The sequence below is a fragment of the Vidua chalybeata genome, unplaced genomic scaffold (genome assembly GCF_026979565.1).
Source record: "Vidua chalybeata isolate OUT-0048 unplaced genomic scaffold, bVidCha1 merged haplotype W_reject_10, whole genome shotgun sequence".
NCBI lineage: Eukaryota > Metazoa > Chordata > Aves > Passeriformes > Viduidae > Vidua > Vidua chalybeata.
The window spans coordinates 350,085-374,203 of NW_026530345.1; the positions used below are offsets into that span (position 1 = coordinate 350,085).

The window sequence follows — 24,119 nt, forward strand, 5'->3', positions numbered from 1 at the left end:
TCTTGTAGGCTGCCCTCAGGTCCTGGAAGGCCACAGTTGGATCAAGTCTAAGTCTCTTGTCCAGGCTGAGGAAGCCGAGCTGTCTCAGCCTTTCCTTGCAGGACAGCAGTGTTATAGGTATGTATTATAATATTGGCTTTTGCAAATATCGAAGTGGATTTTATATGTGTGATGTTCAAGTAACTTTGTTCCAAAGATAAAGTTTCTAATTTTGTTGTTAATTAAGCTTAGACATAGTAGTGCAATAGCTGACAGAAATCTGCTTGTGTTAAAATGCCTGCTTGGATGGGATAACATCCAATGAACACAGGATGAGGACACCTGCTACAGATCTGCCAACAATCAGCACTCACCGTCTGAAGGCAGTGTGGACCAAGGCCCGAACTGGAAGTGATAAAGAGAAGGAGCCAAACTCCAGCCAGGAAACACGCATGCTCTGAAAAGGCGGACCCAAGGAGGGGCCATGTAAAATAGTTCCTGGAAAATGTAAACTAGGTTATGGATATGCATAAGGGGCTATGAATATGCAACAGGCTGATGTAAGGGAAAAGGTATTTAAGGGGGATCCCCGAAGGTAACAGGGTGCTCTTGGCTGAGTGCCAAGATATACCTGGCCATAAATAACCTTTGCTCCATGGTCCTTGTCTCCTATTGTCCTTTATTAAACTTTTTACATTTTCACAGGAGAGTGAACATGTTTTTCACATGGACTACACATGCTTATACACAATTCTTGGAAGACTAGTAATTTTTTACTACAATGATTGGGTGAATCAACACGTAAACAAACTTATCCAGTTTGCAACATGTCTTGCTCATAGAAGTTGATTCAATCTTCTTTCTTGATTCAGTCTTCTTGCAGTCTTCAAAGCTCTGTTTCTTCTTGCCAAGGCATTCTGATTATCAAGTTTTTTATGCTAATCACGTCCAAAGTTCATCAACTCACTTCTGTCCTGGCAGCATGGCTGTGTCTACACAAGCAGGGAAACACTAACTTAGAGAATTCCACTAAGGTGAAGGTAGCCTCAGCTAGAGGCTAGAGGGGCCCTGCCTCAAGCCAGGAAGAGGCATGGGAAAACCGGATCTCTGGTCAGTGTGGATCCGATGGCCTGGCACATCAGAGCCACAGAAATATGAAACCTTAGCTGATACTGGTGCGCAGTGTGCCATGATACCATGGGGACATGTGGGGCAGAACCTGTTTCCATTGCTGGGGTGACGGGGGGATCGATCACAGCAATTGACCCTGTTGGGAGCTGAGGTGAGCCTGACTGGGAAGGAGTGGCAGAAACATCCCATTGTGACCGGCCCAGAAGCCCCGTGTATTCTGGGCATAGACTTCCTCCGGAATGGCTACTACAAAGACCCAAAGGGACTCAGGTGGGCTTTTGGCATAGCTGCTGTAGAGGCAGAGGACATGAAGCAGTTGAACACCTTGCCTGGACTATCAGAGCACCCGTCTGCAGTAGGACTCCTGAGGGTGGAAGAGCAACGAGTGCCAATTGCCACCTCGACAGTGCACCGCCGGCAGTATTGAACGAATCGGGATGCCGTGATCCCCATCCACAGAATGATCCGTGAGCTGGAGAGCCAAGGGGTGGTCAGCAAGGCCCATTCTCCCTTCAACAGCCCCTCTTGGCCTGTACACAAGTCTGACAGAGAATGGAGATTGGCTGTGGACTATCGTGCCTTGAATGAAGTGACTCCACCGCTGAGCGCTGCTGTGCCGGACATGCTGGAGCTCCAGTACGAGCTGGAGTCCAAGGCAGCAAAGTGGTACGCCACTGCTGACATTGCTAACGCGCTTTTCTCCATTCCTCTGGCAGCAGAATGCAGGCCTCAGCTTGCTTTCACCGGGAGGGGCGTGCAGTACACCTGGAACCGACTGCCCCAGGGGTGGAGGCACAGCCCCACCAGCTGCCATGGACTGATCCAGGCTGCACTAGAAAAGGGTGAAGCTCCAGAACACCTGCAGTACATCGATGGCATCATTGTGTGGGGGAACACAGCAATGGAAGTATTTGAGAAAGGAGACAGGATCGTCCAGATTCTGCTGGAAGCCAGTTTTTGGAGAATGCACATTCCTGAGTACAGCCAGATTTTGAGCCCTCTCTACCTGGTCACCCACAAAAAGAACGATTTCCACTGGGGCCCTGAACAGCAACAAGCCTTTGCCCAGACCAAGCAGGAGATCGCTCATGCAGTCGCCCTTGGCCCAGTCAGGATGGGACCAGAGGTGAGGAATGTGCTCTACTCTGCAGCCAGGAACAATGGCTTGTCCTGGAGCCTTTGGCAGAAGGTGCCTGCGGAGACTCGAGGCTGACCACTGGGATTCTGGATCCAAAGCTACAGAGGGTCTGAAGCCAAGTACACTCCCACAGAGAAGGGAATCTTGGCCGCCTATGAAGGAGTTCAAGTTGCCTTGGGGCTGATTGGCACAGAAGCACAACTCCTCCTGGCACCCCGACTGCCGGTGCTGGGGTGGATGTTTCAAGGAAAGGTTCCCACATCCTGCCACACCACCGACACCACACAGAGCAAGTGGATTGCTCTCATCACACAGCGCACCCGTACTGGAAACCTGAATCACCCTGGGATTTTGGAAATACAAACTGGACAGAAGGAGAAAACTTTGGTCTTGCTGATGAAGAGGAGCAGGAACAAGTGGCACAGGCTGAAGAAGCTCCACCATACAACCATCTACCAGCAGAGGAAACACGCTACGCTCTTTTCATGGACGCTTCCTGTCGCATCGTAGGGATGAACCAGAAGTGGAAAGCAGCCGTATGGAGCCCCCCACGACAGGCTGCACAAGCGACTGAGGAGAAGGTGGATCAAGTCAACTTGCTGAACTCAAGGCCGTTCAGCTGGCCCTGGGCATTGCTGAAAGAGAAGTGACCAAAGCTCTGCCTTTATACCAATTCATGGATGGTAGCCAATGCTCTGTGGGGCTGCCTGGAAAGGAGGAAAAAGGCCAACTGGCAGCTTAGAGGAAAACCAGTCTGGAATGCTGATGAGTGGAAAGACATTGCCTCTCAGACTGAGAAGGTACCTGTGGAAGTCTGCCATGTAGATGCCAATGTCCGCAAGAGTCGGGCTAATGAGGAGCACTTAAACAACGAGCAGGTAGATCAGGCTGCAAAGACAGAGGTGTCAAAGATAGACTTGGATTGGCATCACAAGGGGCAGTTGTTCCTGGCTCGATGGGCTCATGATGCCTCAGGTCATCAGGGCAGAGATGCCACCTATAAGTGGGCACAAGACCAAGGGGTGGATCTAAGCATGGACAGGATTTCTCAGGTTATCCATGACTGTGAGATGTGTGCTGTGATCAAGGAGGCCAAGCGGGTGAAGCCCCTGTGCTATGGTGGGCAGGGGTCCAAGTACAAGTATGGGGAGGCCTGGCAGATTGACCACATCACACTGCCCCAGACACGCCAAGGCAAGCGCTACGTGCTCACCATGGTAGAAGCCACCACGGGATGCTTGGAGACCTCCCCTGTGCCTCACAGCACTGCCCCAACACCATCCTGGGCCTGGAAAAGCAAGTCCTGGGGAGGCATGGCACCCCTGAGAGGACTGAGTCAGACAAGGGGACTCATTTCAAGAGCGGCATTGCCAACACCTGGGCTAGAGAACATGGCATCGAGTGGGTGCACTGAGACCCGCACTGAGACCCCCCCAAAAAAACCCCAAACCCAGGCACTCCCCGGCATATTTGGGTCGAGCTCCCCCTCCCCGGGCACCTGCGGGATGGGGGGCGATGCTCCCGGGGCTGCGGCGACTTCAGGCAGCACCAGGGCCACGCAATTCCTTCTCTGCTCTTCTCCGGCTGCTCCCTGCTGCCACTGCGCCTCTTCCTCCCTCCCTCCTCCTCCTGCCCCGTTCCCGAAGGCCGAGCCGTGAGGGGAAAGGGGGCGAGGAAAGGGCGGGAACCGTGAGGGGAAAGGGGCGAGGAAAGGGCGGGTACCGTGAGGGGAAAGGGGGCGAGGAAAGGGCGGGAACCGTGAGGGGAAAGGGGCGGGGCCAAGGGGACCGGGAGGGACCAGGGAGGGCTCGGGGCGTTTGGGGCTTTTTTGGGCTTTGGGGGATTGTGTTGGGACTTATGGGGGAACTGTTGGGGTTGTTGGGGAGAATTATTGGGCTTGGGGGGGAGTTGGGGAATTTTGGGAGGTTTTGTGGATTTTGGGGGTATTTGGATTTTGGGGGGATTTACTGGCACTTTGGGAGGGGGGTGTTTTTCTGGGCGTGTTTGGGGGTTTATTGAAATTTTTTTTTTCATTTGAAGTTTGAAAGGTTTTACTGGGATTTGGTGGGGATTTTGTGGGATTCTCTTCAATTTTTGGGGCTTTTGTTGGAACTTTTGGCGGATTTTGGAGGGTTTTATTGGAATTTTGCGGGTATTTAGTAGGATTCTTTTGGGATTTGGGGTTTTTTTGGATTCTTTGGGTTTTTTGGGTGTTGCCAGGAATTCTCTGGGACTTGGGGCAGATTTTGTGTGATGTTTTGTAGTTTTGGGAATTTTTTGAGGGGGATTTGTGGGTTTTAATTGGGATTTTGGGGGGTTGAGATTTCAAGAGATTTTGTGGGCTTTTATTGGGATTCTAGAGTGTTCTAATAGGAGTTTGTGAGATTTAACTGGGATTGTCTGGATTTTATTGGGAGTTTTGGAGATTTTAAGGAAATTTTGTTGCCTCTCAGACCTTCCCCACACCCAGGAACAACCGCAAATCCCCGCAAAATTCCACTAAAACCCCCCAAATCCCCTAAAAATCCCAATAAAATCCTCGAAAACCCCAGAGAAACCCACAAAATCCCAGTGAAACCCACCAAAATTCAAAAAAACTCCCAAAAATTTCGATACCCCCCCCAAAAAAACAAACCCTGCAAAAACCCTAATAAAACTCCTGAAATCCAAACTCCCCAAGTCCACAAACCCCCCCAAAAGCTTCTAACCCCCCAAAACCCAATACTTCCCTCTAAACTCCCAAGAAAATCCCCCAAAAGCCCAAAAAAAACCCCAAATAATCCCCACAAAACTCCCCCAAACCCAAAAAGCCCTCCCAATCTCCTCAAAGTCCCCCAGAAATGCCCCAAAATCCCCCAAATCCCCCAAAAAGCCCCTCAACCCCCCCCCCCGAAATCACCCAAAGCCGCCCAGAACCCCCCAGACTCACTGGGGGCCGTCCTGGATCCGGGGGCACCGGCCGGTGGAACAGGAGCCATTTCAGGGGCCCTCGGAGCTTTTTGGGGAGGGGGCACCATGGGAGACCCCCCAAAAACGGGGGAGGGGGAACCCCTGTTGTGCCCCCTCCCCTCAAAACCCCCAGACCCCCGGTTCTCCAGGAACCCCGGTTCAGGGTGGGCCTGGGACCCCCCGGGACCCCCCCAAATCTCCCCCAGGACCACCAGCTCTGAGCTCTGGTTCCATCTCCGGCCACCTCCCCAGCCCAGGCTGGGTCTTTCCTCCTCAGATCCCCGTGATCTGCATTTGCAGCCCCTCCTCGTGCGGCATCTCCGGGGCTTTTCCTCCCCGTTGGGTTCCTGCACCGTGGAGCCGCTCAAAACGGCCTCTTCCACGAGGTTCTGCCGCGGGAATTTGTCCTCCCTGCTCTCCATCCTCAGCTCCTGCTCTGGGGGAGGAAGGACAAGGAGAGGATGGGATTTGCCTCCGTGCCACAGGGAAGGGCAAGGAGATCCCCCCAGTGCATCCCCGGCAGGACGGCACCGGCAGCGGGGCTGTCCTGCAGCCGGGGGCCGTGCTGGGCTGGGAGATGGAGCAGGAGAGAGGGGGAAAGGGGTACTGACTTCCTCCTCACCTGCCTGGCTGTCCCAGGCCTCCTTCCTCTTCCTCGCAGCCTCCTCCTCCACCCAGCCAAAGTTTGGGAATGGGAAATCCTGGTTTTGGGGGAAAAACAAGGTGTGAATGCCTTGGGTTGGGGATTCCTCCTGCCCAAATCCATCTCCAGAAGTCTCCAGGTGTCCATAAAAACCTCAAAAAATCAAGAGTGAATCAAAAAGAGCCACCAGGAGTGTCCCATGTCCAGTCTCATCCCTCTGGGGTTCTGGTGCTCCCCCGTCTCAGGGCTGCAGGGGATCCCATGGGTCCTGGGGATCCCCCTTCTCCAGGGTCCTGCTTAGGGATGCTGGGGGGTTTTGGGGTACGAGGGTCCCCTCTCCAGCCTCCCTCCAATCCAGACACTTGGGGCTCCCCCCTCTCCCCACCACCCTGTCCTGGTTTAGGGCAAATTTGGGAGAAAACCCCCAAAGGGTTTTCTAGAAAGAAAAACCCCAAAGGGGGTTTTCTAGAAATTATATTCAAGTGGCCCCTCCCCCAACCGGTTCAGGAAAAGATTTCCTTGGAGAAAAGTAGAAAAAACCTGTTTATTTAACAGGCAAAGCATTCACCGGCACAGAAAATGAACAATATTAAACAATAAACCCTGTTGCCACTCCAAAAGAGATGACAAACTCAGGAAGTCCCTCCGTGGGCTGTAGCTCGGCTCACTCAGTCTCTGATCAGTCCCTCCGTGGTCCAGGCCTGGCCCAGTGGGCCACAGGTGCGAGCTGCCGGTGCTCTTCTGGTGTTCAGTCCAGAGCAGGTTTAAACAGCTCCAAAGAAAAGGAAAAACCACAGGCCAGAGAACTTCTCTGCCTCAGCGAGCTAAAAACTAACTAAAAGCAAAGGAGAGCTCTGTCCCGCTGTCTGTCTGTTGGCAGACAACCAATACCTTAGGTTTAAGTTTTTCTGTTCTGCTTTGGTGTGCAGCTTTAGCTTTCTATTAAGTGTTACTGGGATCTTTTCACAGGGTGGTGAAGACAAAACAATCCTGTTCTAGCTGAGAGTCAAGGACAATCTCTTCAAACTTCAGGCCCAAAGCACAAACAACGGGGAAAGAGGAGGGCGGGCAAGCAAGCAAGGAGGATGAAACTTCATCATTTGAAGCTATTCATTGGGCAGTTAAATCCTGGGTGCAAATGGACTAAAACTTATAAAAATGTCAGATCTCCTGACCAAGCCCTCTTTTGCTTCCATCTTGGAGCCATCCGGGCAGAGCCACGACCTTGGCTCCAGTACTGCCGGGCTGTGGCCTTTGAAGGCACTTCAATAAATATCCACTTTATTCCTCTTGCCTCCGTCTGGCCTCAGTTCCAGCTCCTTAAGGCATCACAGCAGCCCAGGAGCCGGAATGTGGAGGAGCGAGTGCAGTTCCTGAAAACAAACTGCGCGCTGCTTCCTCGCCCCTTCGCTCTCAGAACCGGCCTTGAAGGTGCAGAACTCATTTCGGGGCTAAACGGACCAATGGGGGCACGGGCACCGTGAGCTCACCCCGGGACACGCCCCGGGCAGGGTCAGGGGTCCCGTCCCCGCCTCATCTCCGGGCTGCCGGGGGTCCCCCAGCTCCGCTATCGTCCCTTCCTCTCTCCCGCCCCGGGGCTCCCACGTTCCGCAGCCCCGACTCTCACGGGGATCCCCAAAACCAACGTCCCGCCCTGTCAGTACCGGGCCAGCCGCACGTGGAGCCCCCGGGACCCTCCCGAGGGGCGATCACAGCTCCTCTCCCCCCGAAAAAGCTCCTCCTAGGGAGCCCGGAGGGATCCGGGGCTCGGAATCTGCCGGCTCCGAACACCCTCCAGAAAAATCCTCCCGAGACCCCTCGATAGAGTCGGGGCGAGCTCGGCCTCCCCCTCACCTGCGGCTCGGGGCTGGGGGCGATGCTCCCGGGGCAGGGGGTGCTGCAGACCCAGCGTGCGAGCGGTGCGAGCGGCGGGATTCTCCCGCTCCTCTTCCTGCTGTTCCTGCTGCTGCTGCTGCTCCTCCTCCTTCTCCTCCTCCTCCTCCTCTCCCTCCTCTTCCTCCCGCATTCCCTCCGCTCCCAGCCCGGAGCTCCCTTTCCCACCCCTCTGCCCCGCGGCCGCCCCAGCACCGGCTGCTGGGTGCGGGGAGCCCCCGATCGGCCCCAGGGGTGGGCAGGGGGCTCGGGGCCCGCCCCCGGTGCGGATCCGTACCCCCGGGCCGAGCCCGAAATTCCGCTGGCGGGGCCGCCGGGCTCTGCGGGTCCGCCCGGCAACTGGTGAGTCATCGGCGAGAAAAGCTCTGGTTGGCTGGAGATTGTTCAGCGCGTTCTCTGATTGGCTGGAATTGCGAAAGGCGCCACGCCCTGCGGCTGTCCCGGGGAGCTGCGCAGTCCGGGCCGGAGCCTTTTCCTATTTCTTTCTGTCTCTCTGAGACTTTTTCCGATTTCTTTCTCTCTCTCTGAGATCTCTTTACTAGTTCTTTCTCTGCCTTTCTCCTTCCCACTTCTTGTTCCGTTCAATCCACGTTCAGTCGAATCCGCAGGTTGCGCTCCCGTGGTCTCATTTGCACCTTCCCTGGGGCGGAGGCGTCTCTCCCTCACGGGATCGTAACCCGCGGGCAGGGTCCGTTCCCACCCCAATCGTTCCGGGATTGTGTCAGGGACTCACTTCCCTTTCCTCCCTCCCTCTGCCTGCAGCCGGGAATGTGCTGGGAAATGTCCAGCAAAGCCACCTTTGCTGCGTGCTGCAGGAGCCCACGGAGCTGCTGCACCTTGTCCCCGGGCCCTGCACAGCTCCTTGGGAGGCACGGCAGGAGCAGCACCCTGGGAGCTTCGGGAATGCCCCTCTGGGATCCGTGGCACACGCTCCCAGGGGCTGGAATTCCAGTTCCCAGCCAGGAAAAGATGTTCCTGCCCTTGAAGGCAAAGCTCTTAAGAAGGGGCCAAAAGCCAAGTGCAGCAAGATCCTACAGTGACATTTCACTGCCAGCCTTCCTAACTTCACCCACGGTTGTTGCAGCTCCTGCACTGGGAATTAAATCAGGGCAGGGTCTTTGGTGGTAGCTGCCCTGGCTCAAGGGAGACACAGAGAGAGAAAGAGAGCAGGCAAAGAGAGGCAGGAGAGAAAGGAGGACATAAACACAATCAGCTGAGAAGGTGGCACTCTGCAAACAGAACTGCAATGGACTGAAAATGAATGGGACAGAAATCAGTAACTCTGAAAGTTTTATTCACTATCAAATACATCCCAGCCACCCAGCTCCACACAATCCCCATCCCACCACTCCAAACTGGGATCCCACTTCTCCCAATCTCCTTCCAACCCTATCTCACCCTGGCAGCTCTGGAATTGTGTGAGTTTGGTGTGGGATTGAGTTTTTTTGAGTTGGGAACAAGCCATTTTGAGGTGGGATTAAGCCCTTAGGGGTTAAAATTCAGTTAGTTTCAGTGGGATTGAGTTGTTTTGCGGTGACCCTCTTGGCTTCTGGAGGGCAAAGAGATGGAGTACACTGCCCAAAATACCCCCAGAAGCCACATCTCTCCTCCAGTATACCTCCAGAACCCACATCTATCCTCCAGAATATTGTCCCCAACATAGATCACAGGGAATGTGGGTCACCAGGGCTGTGCCCAACGTGGGTCCTGCAGTGGGGGATGGAGCTGGAGCAGTGCACGAAGCTCTTCCCGCACACGGGGCACTCACAGGGCCTTCCTTACCGGTGCCTCCGTTGGTGTTGGGTCAAGTTAGAGCGACGTGAGAAGCTCTTCCCACACTGGGGACACTCGTAGGGCCTCTCCCCGGTGTGGATGTGCCGGTGGCGGATGAGGTGGGACTTCTGCCTGAATCCCTTCCTGCAGTCTGGGCAGCAGAAAGGCCTCTCCTCTGTGTGAACTCGATAGTGCTTGAGGAGATCGGAGCTGGTCTGAAACCTCTTCCCACACTTGGAACACTCGTAGGGCCTCTCCCCAGTGTGGATCTTCTGGTGGCTGACCAGGTTGGATCTCTGGCTGAAGCTCTTCCCACACTCCCCACACTCGTAGGGCCTCTCCCCAGTGTGGATCCTCTGGTGCCTCACGAGGTTTGGGTTGTACTTGAATCCCTTCCCACAGTCAGGGCAGTGGAACGGCCTCTCCTCTGTGTGACTCCAATAGTGCTTGAGGAGATCGGAGCTGGTCTTAAACCCCTTCCCACACTCAGAACACTCATAGGGCCGTTCCCCAGTGTGGCTCACCTGGTGACTGACCAGGCTGGATCTCAGGCAGAAGCTCTTCCCACACTGCCCACACTCGTAGGGCCTCTCCCCAGTGTGGGTCCTCTGGTGCCTGATCAGCTGGGAGCTGTACCTGAAGCTCTTCCCACACTCCGAGCACTTGTGGCACTTCTCCCCATAATGGAGCTGCTCATGGACCACCAGCTCTGAGCTCTGGCTCCATCTCCGGCCGCCTCCCCGGCACAGGCTTTCAGATCCCCATGATCTGCATTTGCAGCCCCTCCTCGTGCGGCATCTCTGGGGCTTTTCCTCCCCGTTGGGTTCCTGCACCGTGGAGCCGCTCAAAACGGCCTCTTCCACGAGGTTCTGCCGCGGGGATTTGTCCTCCCTGCTCTCCATTCTCGGCTCCTGCTCTGGGGGAGGAAGGACAAGGAGAGGGTCTTCCTCTTCTTCGCAGCCTGCCATGTGCTAGGAATGAGAAATCCTGGTTTGGGGAAAACAAGGGATGAGCACGTTGAGTTTGAAGGTCCCTCTGCTCAAGTCCATCTCTAGAAGTCCCCGGCCACCTGGGCTCCATAAAAACCTCCCAAACACCAAGATTCAGCCCTGAAAAAGCCTCCCAGGAGTCCCTGATCCCTGCTCCCTCCCCTTTGCTGTTCGGGCTTCCCCCCTGTCCCAGCTGTTGGGGGTCACGCTTGGATTGGGGGTCCCCCTTCTTCTCGGTGCCCGCCCTCCCCAGGCTGCTGGGAGTCCCAGCAATCCCAAAAGCTCCCCCCTCTTGGCTCTCCCCATTTAGGGCTGCCGGGGCTTTTTGGGCTCCCGGGCTCCCTTCTCCCCTTCTTCTCTGCTTTGGGCTGCAGCGGCTCCAAGGAGTCCCCCCTGCCCCTCTCCAGGCTCTTGAGGGTCCCACCCATGGTGGCGCTCCCCCCTCTCTGGGCTCCCCACTTTGGGCTCCTGGGGGACACAGGGCTCTGCTCCTCCAGGCTGCCTCTGCCGGCAGCCGCCACCGGCACCCCCCAATGTCCCCCCAAGGGGACTTTTCTGCTCAGCTTTGCAGTTCTTCATTCTCCAAACATCCCCCCACAAAAACCCAACCCAGGGACCCCCCAGGATATCTGGGCCCAGCTCCCCCTCGCCGCTCACCTGCGGGATGGGGGACGATGATCCCACAGGTGGGGGCTGCGAATTCAGGGAGGACTCGACCGCGTGAACCCTTCTGCCGTCCTTGATCCGCCTTCGTCCCTCCTCTTCCTGCCGCTCCTCCTCTTCCATCCCCGCCCTCCTCCTCCCTAACCCCACCTCCTTCTCATCTTCCATCCATCCCCTTCCATCCCTCCTCCTCAATCCCCCCCTCCTCCTTGTCCATTACCCCACCTCCTTCTCCTATTTCCATCCCCCCTTTCCATCCTCTATAAGCCTCCTCCTTCTCCTCCTCCATCCCTGCCCTTCCCTCCCTCCTCCTCCTCCCCCAGGAGCAGCGACACCCTCGGTATCCCGTTCCCGCAGCCCTCGCAGCCCGCGGCAGGAGCAGGGATGGAGCCGGGCCAGGTCGGGATGGGCAGCGCGGGGCTCTCGGCTGCTCCCACCCGCTGTTCCAGGGGGGAACACGGCCCGGGCAAAAGGAGAGGCAAACTGGGAAAACTGGGGGCTGCACATCCCAACTGGGCCTTGCTGGGAACCCTGCCTGGGCACTGCCAGCCCTTGGGGCTCCTCTCGGGACATCCGGGAGGGGGGAACGCACAGAGGGCTGGGGGATGCCAGGAGTGGCAGCACTGGGAGGGACTGGGACTGTGCTGGCTTTGTACTGACACCAGACTGGGATCACACTGCCGTGCCAGGGCAGACTGGGATCGCACTGATGGAGACTGGGGTCATACTGGGAACATACTGGGAGTGAGTAGGTGCCTGCAGGGGGCAACTGAGACCATGCTGGGGGCAAATGGGATACACTGGGACTGACTGGGATTATGCTGAGGGTGACTGGGAGCAGCTGTGAGCAACTGGGATCATGGTAGGAGTAACTGGGAGCAACTGGGTGGAACTGGGAGTGACTGGCTGCATGCTGGGGGTGATTGGAAACACCTGGGTTTATAGTGGATGAACTGGGATCATGCTGGCAGTGAGTGCAACTGCACTGAGGCTGACTGGGAGTGGTTGTCAGCAAATGGGATCATACTGCAAGGAACTGATTGTGAACTGGGAACATGCTGGAGGGAACTGGGGCATACTGGGAGATACTGGGAGTGACAGGAATGAAAGTGAGGGTGAAAGAGAGCAACTAGAACCATGTGGAGCACAACTGGTTCATACTGGCAGTGACTGGGAGCACACTGGGCTCATATTTGGATCATACTGGTAGTGACTGGACTAACACTGGGAATATCTGAAAGCAACAGGGAACACACCCTGCACATCATCCCCCATACTGGGGGTGACTGGGAACAACTGGGAGCAAATGGCACCATACTGGGACTGACTGATCTAGGAGGCAACTGGAACCATGCTGGAGGCTGCTGAGACCATACTGGGAGAGATTGGAAGCAACTGGGATTATACTGGGACTACGCTGGGAGTACTGGCATGTGGCTAGGATCAAACTGGAGCTTACTGGGATCATATTGGCGTTGAAAGGGAGTGACTGGGATCACACTTCGGGCTACTGGGAGCAAATGAGAGAAACTGGGATCATGCTGCAAGCAAATTGGAGTAACTGGGAATGACTGGATACATGCTGGAAGCAACTGGGATATACTGGGCATGACTAGGGGATCATACTGGGATAGCTAACACCTTACTGGGGCCACTGGCAGTGCCTGGAAAACAGTACAGACGTGCTGGGGGCAACTGGGATATAGCGGGAGTGTATCTAACCATACTGGGGTGACTGGAACCACACTGGGAGCAACGGAGACCATGCTGGGGAGAACTGGGACCACACTGCGGGCAACTAGGTTCAACTGCGACCATACTGGCAGTGTCTGTAACCATAGTGGAGTGATGGAACCACACTGGGAACAGCTGGGCCTGTGCTGGGAGCAACTGGCATCAGTGGCATCAGACTGGGAGCACTGGGAGCAACTGGAATTAGATTTCAAGTGACTGGGATCCTACTGGAGTGGCTACACTCATACTGGGATTAGAGTGGGTGTGAATGGAACCTGACTGGGACTTACTGGAAGCTTTTGGGCCCATGTTGGGAGGAAAATGTGGACACATTGGGAGCAACTGGGATCAGCTGGAAGGTACTGGAACCATGCTGAGAGGACTGAGACCACAAGTGGGGCAACGTCGATCATACTGGGAGCAACTGGGACCACAATGTGGGCAACAGACAGAAACTGGGCTCATGCTGGAGGCAACTGGGAGTAACTGGGAAAGACTGTGATCATGCCGAGCTAACTAGAACCTTACTGGGGCAACTGGAATATACTGGGAGTGTCTGTAACCATACTGGGGGGACTGGAGCCACACTGGGAAAAGCTGGGAGCAGGCTGGGGTCAACGCTTGGGGACAGTGAACCTATGCTGGGGGCAACTGGGCATGACTGGGACCCTGCTGAGAGGGACTGGGACTATTCAAGGGGCAACTGGGATCATAATGCGAGGAACTGGGAACAACTGGGACTATGCTTGGGGGCAACTAGGATCATTCTGGGATCACATTGGAAGCAGCTGGGTCCATGCTGGGTCAGACTGGGATCACACAGAGGGTGACTGGAATCATACTGGAATTGACTGGGACTGGCTGCGAGCAACTGGAATTGTGCTGAAAGCAACTGGGAGAAAGTGGGAGTGACTAGGATAAAGTGGGAGAGACAGGGAGACAGTGGGATCATACTGGAGGCTACTGGGGTCCTGCTGGCATTGACAGGGAGCAACTGGGATCACACTGGGGGCCACTGGGAATGACTGGGGTCATACTGGGAGTGGCTACAATCATCCTGGGATTAGAGTGGCTGTGACTGGACCCTGACTGGGGGTTACTGGGAGCTACCAGGCCCACACTGGGAGCCAACTGGGGACATAATTAGAGGAACTGAGATCAACTGGGATAAAACTGGGGGCAAGTGGACCACGCTGAGGTAACTGGGAGTGCCTGGCAATGACTACGAGAATGTTCAGGGCAACTGGGATCTACTGGGAGTGTCTCAGACCACATGGGTGGTGACTGGGACCAGACTAAGTGTGACTGGGAATGTGCTGGGGAAACTGGGAGCACACTGGGGGCAAGTGAGAGTGACTAGGGCCTTGCTGGGATAGACTGGAATCATACTGGGAGTGACTAGGATTATGCTAGGGGCAACTGGGAGAATTGGGAACACACTGGATGAAAGCGGGAGGAACTGGGAGGAACTGGGCCCTTGCTGGGGGCAAATTGCATCATCATAGGGAATGACTGGGAGGGACTGGGCTCATACTGGGAGCAGCCACTCCCGGCCCCGGAACCCCCGATGTCCCCCCGAGGGCCATCTGCGGCTCGGCTTTGGAGCCCTGCAATCTCCAGACATCTCCCCAAAAAACTCCAAACCCAGGCACCCCCCGGGATATTTGGGCCGAGCTCCCCCTCCCCGGGCACCTGCGGGATGGGGGGCGATGCTCCCGGGGCTGCGGCGACTTCAGGCAGCGCCAGGGCCCCGCGATTCCTTCTCTGCTCTTCTCCGGCTGCTCCCTGCTGCCGTTGCGCCTCTTCCTCCCTCCCTCCTCCTCCTGCCCCGTTCCCGAAGGCCGAACCGTGAGGGGAAAGGGGGCGAGGAAAGGGCGGGAACCGTGAGGGGAATGGGGTGGGGCCAAGGGGATGCAAGGTCCTAAAAGGGCCTGGTTTGGCCTAAAATCACCCAAAAGGGCCTCAAATGCAATCGAAATCCACCAGGTTTGCACTAAAATCAGCCAAAGGGGCCCTCAAATCCACCCTAAATCCACATGGTTTGGCCTAAAATCAGCCAAATGGGATTAAAATTATCTAAAGGGGTCTAAAATCCAACCAAAATGGCCTAAAATTGCCCCAATTTTTTTAAAATCCACACGAGGTGGCTTAAAATCACCCATGAATCTCTCAAATGCGCCTAAAATCCACCCTGAAAATACCTGGTTTCACCAACAATCACCCAAAGGTACCTTCAATCAGCCAAAGGTACCTAAAATCACCCAAACGTGCCTTACACCAACACAAGTCCTAACATCACCCTAAAAATTATTGGTTTGACATAAAATTCCCCAAAGAAGCAAAAAAACTACTCAAATGGGCCCAAAATCACCAAAAAAAGGGACCTAAAATCACCCACACAGGATTAAGATTCACCCATATTGTTATGAACAGTTTCCAGGTGTTCCCCAGAGACGCGGGCAGGGCTTTCCTAGTTCCCATGGCAACACTAAAAGAAAACTACGAACTCTAGCTAAGTACCGATATTGAAATGCTAATTAGCTAATTGCTCTGTTTGTTTTCTCTAAACTACCTGGCCTCCCACCCCTCCACGCTGCCATTCTGGGACTAACATGCAAATAAAAACCCCTTAGGATCATGGGAGTATTTTTAGGAGATAAAAATGAATATAGATCAAAAACTGAACACAATAGAGGAGTCTAGACAAATGCCCTAGCTGAGGAAGAGGGAAACACATCCCCTGACTGGCTTTTAACCGTCGCCATCACCTAAGAAAGAACAGACTATATTAGGCTCTGAGAAGCCAGGCGATGAGGGAGAGAGCGCCCTGGTGCTGCCACCACGGAAGGAGCGGGGACAGCTGTTGTTCTGGACTTCAGCAAAAGACTCTGCATGCCACGCCTCCTCATCCTCGGGCCACCGGTGTGCCACAAGGAAAGGAGAAAGGACAGCTGCTGCTCTGGAGTCCCGTGGCAGACTCTGCATGCCTCCTTCCTTTTGGCTGGGAAAGCTACAACCGCGGGGGCGAGCTCTGCGTCGAGCCCCCTGCCCAGCCGATCTTTTCAATAAAGAGCTGAACATTAATAAAGGCATTAGCCCTGTTCATTTCACATATGGGCCCAGTTTATCCTAAAATCTCCCAAACGGGCCCCAACCCCACCCACACGGGCCTAAAATCATCCAAAGGGATCTGAAATCCTCCCCTAAACCCCACCAGATCCGGCCTAAAATCAGCCAAAGGGGCCGAAAATCCACCCGAAAAGGCTCGGAATCCCCGCAAGGGATCTGAAACCCACCCAGTTCGGCCCAAAATCCCCCAGAGGGGCCGAGCCCGAGGCCGAGCCCGGGATCGGCTCCGGGGTCGCTCCGGGACCTCTGCGTTCGCTCCGGGGAGTTTTGGCCGCGGCCCCGGACGGGCCTGGGCGAGACCGGGAGGGACCAGGGAGGGCTCAGGGCATTTGGGGCTTTTTTGGGCTTTGGGGGATTGTGTTGAGAGTTATGGGGAACTGTTGGGGTTTTGGAGAGAATTATTGGGTTTGGGGGGAGTTGGGGAATTTTGGGGGGTTTTGTGGATTTTGGGGTGTTTGGATTTTGGGGGGTTTTATTGGCACTTTGGGAGGGGGTGTTTTACTGGGGGTGTTTGAGGATTCATTTAAATTTTGTTTTCTTTTTAATTTTGGGGAGTTCTACTGGGATTTTATGGGAACTTTGTGAGATTCACTGGAATTTTATGGGGTTTTATTGCAATTTTCTGGGGATTTTGGGATTTTATTGAAATTTTGGGAGCATTTAGTGGGATAGTGGGATTCTTTGGGTGTTTGGGTTTTGTTTGGGTTTTTTTTTTTGTGGGATTTAGGGAGTTTTTGTGGGTTTGAGTGTTGCCAGGATTTTGTTGGGCCTTGGCATGGATTTTGTGGGACTTTTTTTGGTTTTGGGGACATTTTTGGGGGGATTTGTGGGGTTTAATCGGGAGTTCGGGAGCTTTGTTGAGATTTCAAGAGATTTTGTGGGCTTTTATTGGGATTCTAATAATGTTGTTCTAATGGGATGTTGTGAGACTCATTTGGGATTTCCTGGTTTTTAGTGGGACTTTCTGAGGTTTTAGGGAGATTTTGGTGCCTCTCAGCCCTTCCCCACTCCCGGGGACAACCCCAGAGCCCGCGCAAAATTCCACTAAAACACTCCAAAAATCCCCCAAAAATCCCAATAAAACCCTCCAAAACTCCAGAGAAACACACAAAATGCCAGTGAAACCCACCAAAACCCCAGAAAACTCCCCAAAATTTCAATACATCCCCCCAAAAACAAACTGTGCAAAAACCCCAAGAAAATTCCCCAAAATCCAAAACCCCACAAAATCCCACAAACCCTAAAAACCCAATAATTCTCACCAAAAACCCAATAATTCCCCCTAAACTCCAAACAAAATCCTCCAAAGCCCAAAAAAGCACAAAAAAAATCCCAAAAAACCCTCCCAAATTTGCCCCAAAATCAAAAAAAATCCCCACAAAACCCCCCAAAATCGCCCCAAACCCAAGAAAGGCCCCCAAAATCCCCCCAAACCCCCCCAGACTCCCTGGGGGCCGTCCTGGATCCGGGGGCACCGGCCGGTGGAACAGGAGCCACTTCAGGGGTCCTCGGAGCTTTTTGGGGAGGGGGCACCATGGGAGACCCCTCAAAAACGGGGGAGGGGGAACCCCTGTTGTGCCCCCTCCCCCCGAAACCCCCAGACCCCGGTTCAGGATGGGCCTGGGACCCCCAAATCTCCCCCAGGACCCCCAAACCCCCCTGAGCCCCCCAAGGTTGGCCCAGGACCCCCTGGGAGCCCCCAGACCCCAATCGGGCCCAGCCCAGGATGTCCCCTGGGACCCCCCAGGCCCTTCCCAAGACCCCACCCAGGACCCTTCCAGGACCCTCCAGACCCTTCCCCAAACCCAACCTGGGACCCCCCAGCCCCTCCCCAGATCCCCCCAGGGCCTTTCCCCAAAAGTCCCAAGCCCACTCAGACCCTCTCCCAGAACCCCTCCAGACCCGCCAAAGCCCCTCCCAAAAATCTCCAAAACCTCCCAGGACGCGCCCAGGACCCCCCAAACCGCTCCCCAAACTCCCCCCAGAGCCTCCCACGCCCCCCAGGACCCCCTGTGCGGACCCCCTCCCCCAGCTGTCCCGGCCCCTCAGCAGCTCCCGGAGCCTCCGTCCTCTCCCAGCGCCTCCCCCGCTCTCTCCAGCGCCTCCCGCAGGACTCGCCCGAGCCCGGGGCGGGCCCGGGGCCGCCGGGGGAGGGGCCGCCGCTTCCGCCGCGCCTCTGATTGGCTGGAGCGGCGCGGGGGACGCGGGCGCTGCTGAGGGGAGCCGCGCGGTGATTGGTTGGTGGGGCACGGGGCGCGGCGCTATTGGCTGGAGGAGCCGGCGCGCGCGGCGGAGGCGGGAGATTGTGAGGGGAGAGCGGCTGAGGAGGGAGCTGAGGTGGGGCCGGGAGAAAGTGGGGGGGGTTTGGGGCGGGTCTGAGGTGGGTCTGGGGAGGTGTGAGGAGAAATTGGGGATTTTGGGGGTGATTGACGGGAAATAGGGCAGTGTGCGGTGCGTTTGGGGGGAATGAGGGGGTCTGCGGGGGCTTTGGTGGGTCTGCAGGGACTTTAGGGAGCTTTGGGTGGAGCTTAGGAGGGTCTGGAGCGTTCTCAGTTGTGTTTAGGAGGATCTGAAGAGAATTGGGGGGTCTGAGGGGATTTTGAGGGAGTTGTGAGAGGAACTGGGGGAATCTGGGGCTTCTGAGTTGGGTCTGAAGGGAATTTGGGGGAGTCTGAAGGGATTTCATAGGGTTTAGGTAGGGTTTGGGAATCTGAGGGGGATTTAGGAGGGTCTTATGGGATCTGGGGGGTCTCAGATGGGTCTGAGGTCAATTCTGGGGGCACTGGGGCTGTATGAGGGTAATTGGGGCGGGTTAGGTGGGTCTGGGGTGGATTTGGGGCTCTGGGGGCACCTGAAGGGGGATGCCAGGGGCTGAAGGGGTCGCAGACGCCCCCAAAGCCCCCCTGTCCCCACAGAGGGGTCCCGGCCATGGTGGTGCAGGACCCCCGGCCCAAGCCCAGCATCTCCATCAACAACCTGAACGAGATCAAGAAGGACAGTGGGGGGGGCTGGGGCGTCCTGGGGGGTCTGAGAATGTCCCTGGGTGTCCCCAGGGGCTCAGGCTGTCCCCTGGGTGTCCCCAGAGCTGGAGCGCTCTCTGTCCCCATTGTCACCTGTCCCTGTGCCAAGTGTCCCTCTGTCCCCTGTGTCCCCAGAGCTGGAGCTGTTCCTGTTGCCACTGTCTCCTGTGCGTGTGTCCTCTGTGTCCCCAGAGCTGGAGCAGTGTCTGTCTCTGTTGTCACCTGTCCTTGTCCCCAGAGCTGTAGCAGTGTCTGTCTCTGTTGTCACCTGTCCTTGTCCCCAGAGCTGGAGCAGTGTCTGTCCCCTCGCTCTGTCCCCTGTGTGTCCCCAGAGCTGGAGCTGTCCCTGTGCCCGTTTTCCCCATTGTTGCCAGAGCTGAAGGAGTTCCTGTCCCTGCTGTCCCTGTCCTTGTCCCCATTGTCACGGTGTCCCCAGAGCTGGAGAAGTCCCTCTGCGCCATTTTCTCGCGCTTTGGGCAGATTTTGGACGTTTTGGTGTGGCGCAGTCTCCGCGTGCGGGGCCAGGCCTTCGTCACCTCCAAGGAGATGAGCAGCGGCACCAACGCCCTGCGCTCCATGCAGGGCTTCCCCTTCTACGGCCAACCCGTGGTGAGACAGAGACTGGGGCAATTCTGACATTTGGGGAAAGAACTGGAATTCTGGGGGAAACCGCCAAACTCTGGCCTCAAATATCCCCAAATCCAACTTGGAATCCCTTCAAATTCACCCTGAACAGCCCAAAGCTTCCCCTGCTATGACAAGCCCATGGTGAGACAGAAATGCTGAGGGAAAACCCTGGAATTCTGGGAAAAAAACCAAAAACCCCGAGGAAAAGAACCAAATCCAACCAGGAACCCCCCAGAGCTTCCCCTTCTATGACAAGCCCATGGTGAGACCCAAATCCCTGGGAAAATCCTGACAATTTGGAACAAAATCCTGAAATTCTGGGAAAAATCCTGAATTCCTGGGGGAAAAAAAGCCAAAATGCAGCCTCAAATACCCCCAAAATCCAACGAGAAACACTCCACAGCTTCCCCATCTACGACAAGCCCAAGATAAGAGAGAAATCAGAGCAGAAGTCCTGGGATTTTGGGAACAATCCTGAAATTCTGGGAAAAACTCCAAAATCCTTGGGGAAAAAACCCCAATCCAGCCTCAAGTATCCCTAAAATCCACCCTACAACCCACAAAGCTTCCCCTTCTGGGGAAACCTATGGTGAGAGCAGAATCTTCAGGAAAATACCCAAATTTTGGGAAAAATCCTGAAACTCTGGGGAAAAAAGCCCAAAATTCAATTGGGAACCCACCCAAAATCCTGTGGAAAATACCCAAATGCAGCCAGGAGCACCCCAGAATTCACCCTGAATCTCCCAAACCTTCCCCTTCTATCCCATGGTGAGACCCAAATTGAGGGGAAAACCCACAGATTCTTGAAAAAACAGGAAATTTGGGGAAAAAGCCCAAAATCCTGGGAAGGAATGGAAATCCAGCCAGAAATCCACCCCCAATCCCCTGGGAATGACCCCAAATCCCTGTTGGAACCTCCCCAATTGCTCTGAATTCCTCCAAAATCCTGCTGAAATTCCCCAAATTCCTTCTAGGACTTTCCAAAATCCCTCAAAAACGTCCCTGATTGCTCTTGGAACTGCCCCAAATCCTGTCTGGAACTCCCCCAAATTCCTCTGAATTCCCCCAAAGCCCTCAGAAAGCCCCAAATCCCCTCTGGAACCTCTCCCAGATCCCCCCAGAATCCTCGGGAACGACCCCAAAACCCCCTGTGCCTTCCCCAAGTCCCCCTGGACTGATCCCAAATCCCAAATCTTTGTGGGGTTTTTGGGGTGGGTTCTGTGAGGTTTTGTTGGGGCTTGGTGGGATTTTGAGGGAAGTTTTTCTAGGGATTTTTTGGGTGGATTTCCTTGGAATTTGGTTGGGATTTGAAGGGACGTGGGGGTATTTTGGGGGGGATTGAGAGGGGTTTGGTGGGATTTTGGTGCAGATTTTTTGAGTGGATTTGGTGTGGATTTTGGAGGTTTCGGGGGTTTTGGGGGAAATTGTTCTGGTATATTTTGGGTGATTTTGAGAGATTTTTTTGTGTGGATTTTGTGTGATTTGGGGATTTTGGGGGGATTTTTGTGCAGATTTTTCTGTGTGGATTCTGTGGGATTTTCATGGGGACTTAGTGGGACTTTTTGAGAGATTTCTGTGGGATTTAGAGGGATTTTGAGGGATTTCTGTAGGCTTTGGGGCAATTTTGTGGTGATTTTTGGCGTGAATTTTCCGGGCTTTTGGGTGGAATTTTTGTGTGTTTTTGGTGGGATTTTGAGGGATTTTTTATGGGGGCTTTTGGGTGGATTCTGTGGGATTTTGTGAGGATTCTACGATGGATTTTGGGGTGATTTTTGTGGAATCTTTGTGGGGATTTAGGGTGGATTCTGTGGGATTTTTGAGGATTCTTTGTGGAATTTGTGTGGGGGGATTTGGGGGGATTCTTGTGGAATTTTGGTGAGATTTGGGGGGGGTTTGGTGGGATTTTTTGTGAGGATTTTGAGGAGATTTCTATTGGTCCTGGGGGGATTTTTAAGGGAGATTTTTGTGGTATTTTGGGGAGATTTTTGTGAGACTTTTTGGGATCTTGGTGGTTTTTCCCAGGATTTTGGTGGGATTTTGGGCAGATTTTTTGGTGTGTATCCAGGGTGACTTTGGGCAGATTTTGGGCCTGGTTGGGGCAGATTTGGGGCAGCTTTGGGGCTGATTTTGGGGTTTTTCTCCCGTTTCCCCCAGGTGTGGAAAGCCCCGAAGCACATCCTGTTCCTGCCCGAGCTCCCTGAGCAGCCCCAGGAGCTGATGCTCTCCGTGCTCCTCAGCCAGTGAGATCTGGGGCAGTCCCGGCATTCCGGGGATTCCGGGGATTGCGGCTGGGCTTTGGGGCATTGGGGGATTTTGGGGCTTGGGGGGCTGAGAGGGGTGAGGGGGGCTTGGGGCTGGATTTTATTGGAAAATATCGGGACTTTGGGGCGAAATGTCTGGGTTTTTAGGGGGAATTTCTAGATGTATTGGGGAAAATACCAGGATTTGGCAGGGAGGAAATTCTGGATTTTTTAGGGAGGAAATTTCTGGGGTTTTGGTGGGGAATTTCTGGATTTTTTGGGGGTGAATTTCTGGATTTTTTAGGGGAAAAATTCAGAAATTTTGGGGGAGGACTTCTGGATTTTTTGGGGAGGGATTTCTGGATATTTTTGAGGGGGAATTTTGGAAGTTATGGAGGAATGTTTCTGTGTTTTTAGGGTGTAATTTCTGGATTTTTGGGAACATTTCTGTATTTTTTTTTTAACATTTCTGGATAGGGATTTGAATTGGTTTTGGATTTTTTTAGGGAGAGATGTTTCTGGATTTTCTGAGGAAAGTTCCTCATTTTTTGGGAAAGTACCAGGATTTTTTGGCAGAACATTTCTGGATTTCTTTGGGAACAATTCTGAATTTTAGGGGGAATGTTTCAGGATTTTTTTTTTTTTTTTTTTTTTTTTTTTTTTTTTTTTTTTTTACCATTTCTGAATTTGGGGAGAACATTCCCAGGTTTCTGGTGGAACATTCCCGGGTTTTTTGTGGAACATTCCCAGTTTTTTTGTGGAACATTCCCGGGTGTCTGGGGAAGGTTCCCGGGTGTCTGGGGGAAGGTTCCCGGGTGTTTCGGGCTCTCCTGACCCCGTTCCCATCCCAGGTTCCCGGGTTCAGGAGCTGCGCTGCTGCCCGGGTGCCGCGACATCGCCTTGCTGGGGTTGGACACCGAGGTGCAGGCGGGCGCCGCCCGCGAGGCCCTGCAGGGCTTCAGCATCACCCAGAGCAATGCCATGGAGATCTCCTTCACCAAAAAGTGAACCAAAACACCCCAAACCCCACCAAAACACCCCCAAACCCAAAACAAACAGGCCTGAAATACCCCAAAATCCTGAAAAACTGCCTCACACCCGCCCCTAAATACCCCAAAACTGCCCCAAACCACCCTGAAATCCCTCCAAACCGCCCCAAAATCCCATAGAAACACCCTGAAATCCCTCCAAACCACCCCAAAATCCCATAGAAACACCCTGAAATCCCTCCAAACCACCCCAAAATCCCATAGAAACACCCTGAAATCCCTCCAAACCACCCCAAAATCCCATAGAAATACCTGAATTGCCATAAAACTGCTCCCAAATCCTATAGAAACACTCAAAAATCCCTCAACACCACCCCAAAACACCCTAAATCCCATAAAACTGCACCCAAATCCTATAGAAATTCTCCAGAATCCCAGAAAACTGCCCCAAAAATGGTCCTGACCCTTCCCCACGCACCACCACTCCCCCAGGTAAGTTCAGCTCAGCCCAAATCCTCTCTTTTTAAACCTAAATTTTCCTTTTTTTATCTCAAATCCTCCTTTTTTTAACCCCCAAATCTCTTCTCATCCCTAATGTCCTTTTTTTTTCCCATCCCAAAAATCTCCATTTTCCACCCCAGTTCCCCACCCGAAATCCTTCCCTGTCCACCCTAAATCCCCTTTTCCCACCCAGAATCTTTCCCCATCCTGAATCCCCCAATTCCCACCCCAATCCCTCTTTTTTTCCCAGTGTTGGACCCAGGGTCTCTCTGCAGACATCGCACCTGGAGCTGCCCCAAACAAACCCAAATAACCCCAAACAAACCGCAAATAATCCTCAAATACCCCCAAACAAACCCCACTGTGCCCCCCAGGGCTGGAATGGGTTTAGGGGTGGGTTGGGGATTGGGGGGGTCATGACCCCAAACTTTGGGGATTGGGGGGGTTTGATCCTAAAATTTGGGGGTTGGGGGTTTGTGACCCCAGGATTTGGGGTTTGGGAGTTTTGTCCCCAGGATTTGGAGCTCAGGGGGTTTGACCCCCAAACTGGGATCAGGGCGGTTGGACACCCCAGGTGTTTCAAACGCCAGGATATGAGGTCAGGGGATTTTGACCCCAAAGATTGGGAATTGGGGGGATTGACCCCAGGATTTGGGGGTATTTAACCCCAAAAATTGGGGGGATTTGGAGGGGATCGGGAGTTTTTGACCCCAGAATTTGG

At 54.3% G+C, this 24,119-nt stretch overlaps 2 protein-coding genes and 1 pseudogene across 3 annotated transcripts; 1 reads left to right on the plus strand and 2 right to left on the minus strand.

Annotated features, from left to right (window-relative positions):
- Positions 1-5,406: 5,406 nt before the first annotated feature.
- LOC128783116 (putative cuticle collagen 91) lies at positions 5,407-8,084 on the minus strand. Its single transcript, XM_053933703.1, has 4 exons — positions 7,929-8,084; positions 7,695-7,824; positions 5,820-5,898; positions 5,407-5,633 (listed from the first exon to the last, which is right to left on the minus strand). The coding sequence occupies exons 1-4, from the start codon at positions 8,082-8,084 to the stop codon at positions 5,471-5,473; spliced, it is 528 nt and encodes a 175-aa protein (XP_053789678.1). The 3' UTR covers positions 5,407-5,470.
- Positions 8,085-9,059: 975 nt separating this feature from the next.
- Positions 9,060-24,119, minus strand: part of LOC128783030 (zinc finger protein 850-like) — a 281,788-nt pseudogene continuing 266,728 nt past the window's right edge.
- Positions 18,909-23,794, plus strand: LOC128783080 (U1 small nuclear ribonucleoprotein A-like). Of its 2 annotated transcripts, XR_008428976.1 has the most exons (4): positions 18,909-19,650; positions 21,823-21,908; positions 22,760-23,389; positions 23,649-23,794. XR_008428976.1 is itself a non-coding variant. In XM_053933694.1 (3 exons), exons 1-3 carry the CDS (start codon positions 19,588-19,590, stop codon positions 22,914-22,916), a joined length of 306 nt encoding a protein of 101 aa, XP_053789669.1. In that variant the 5' UTR covers positions 18,909-19,587; the 3' UTR covers positions 22,917-23,794. The 2 variants fall into 2 exon arrangements, 1 of the variants encoding a protein (XP_053789669.1); XM_053933694.1 differs by having other exon boundaries at positions 22,760-23,794.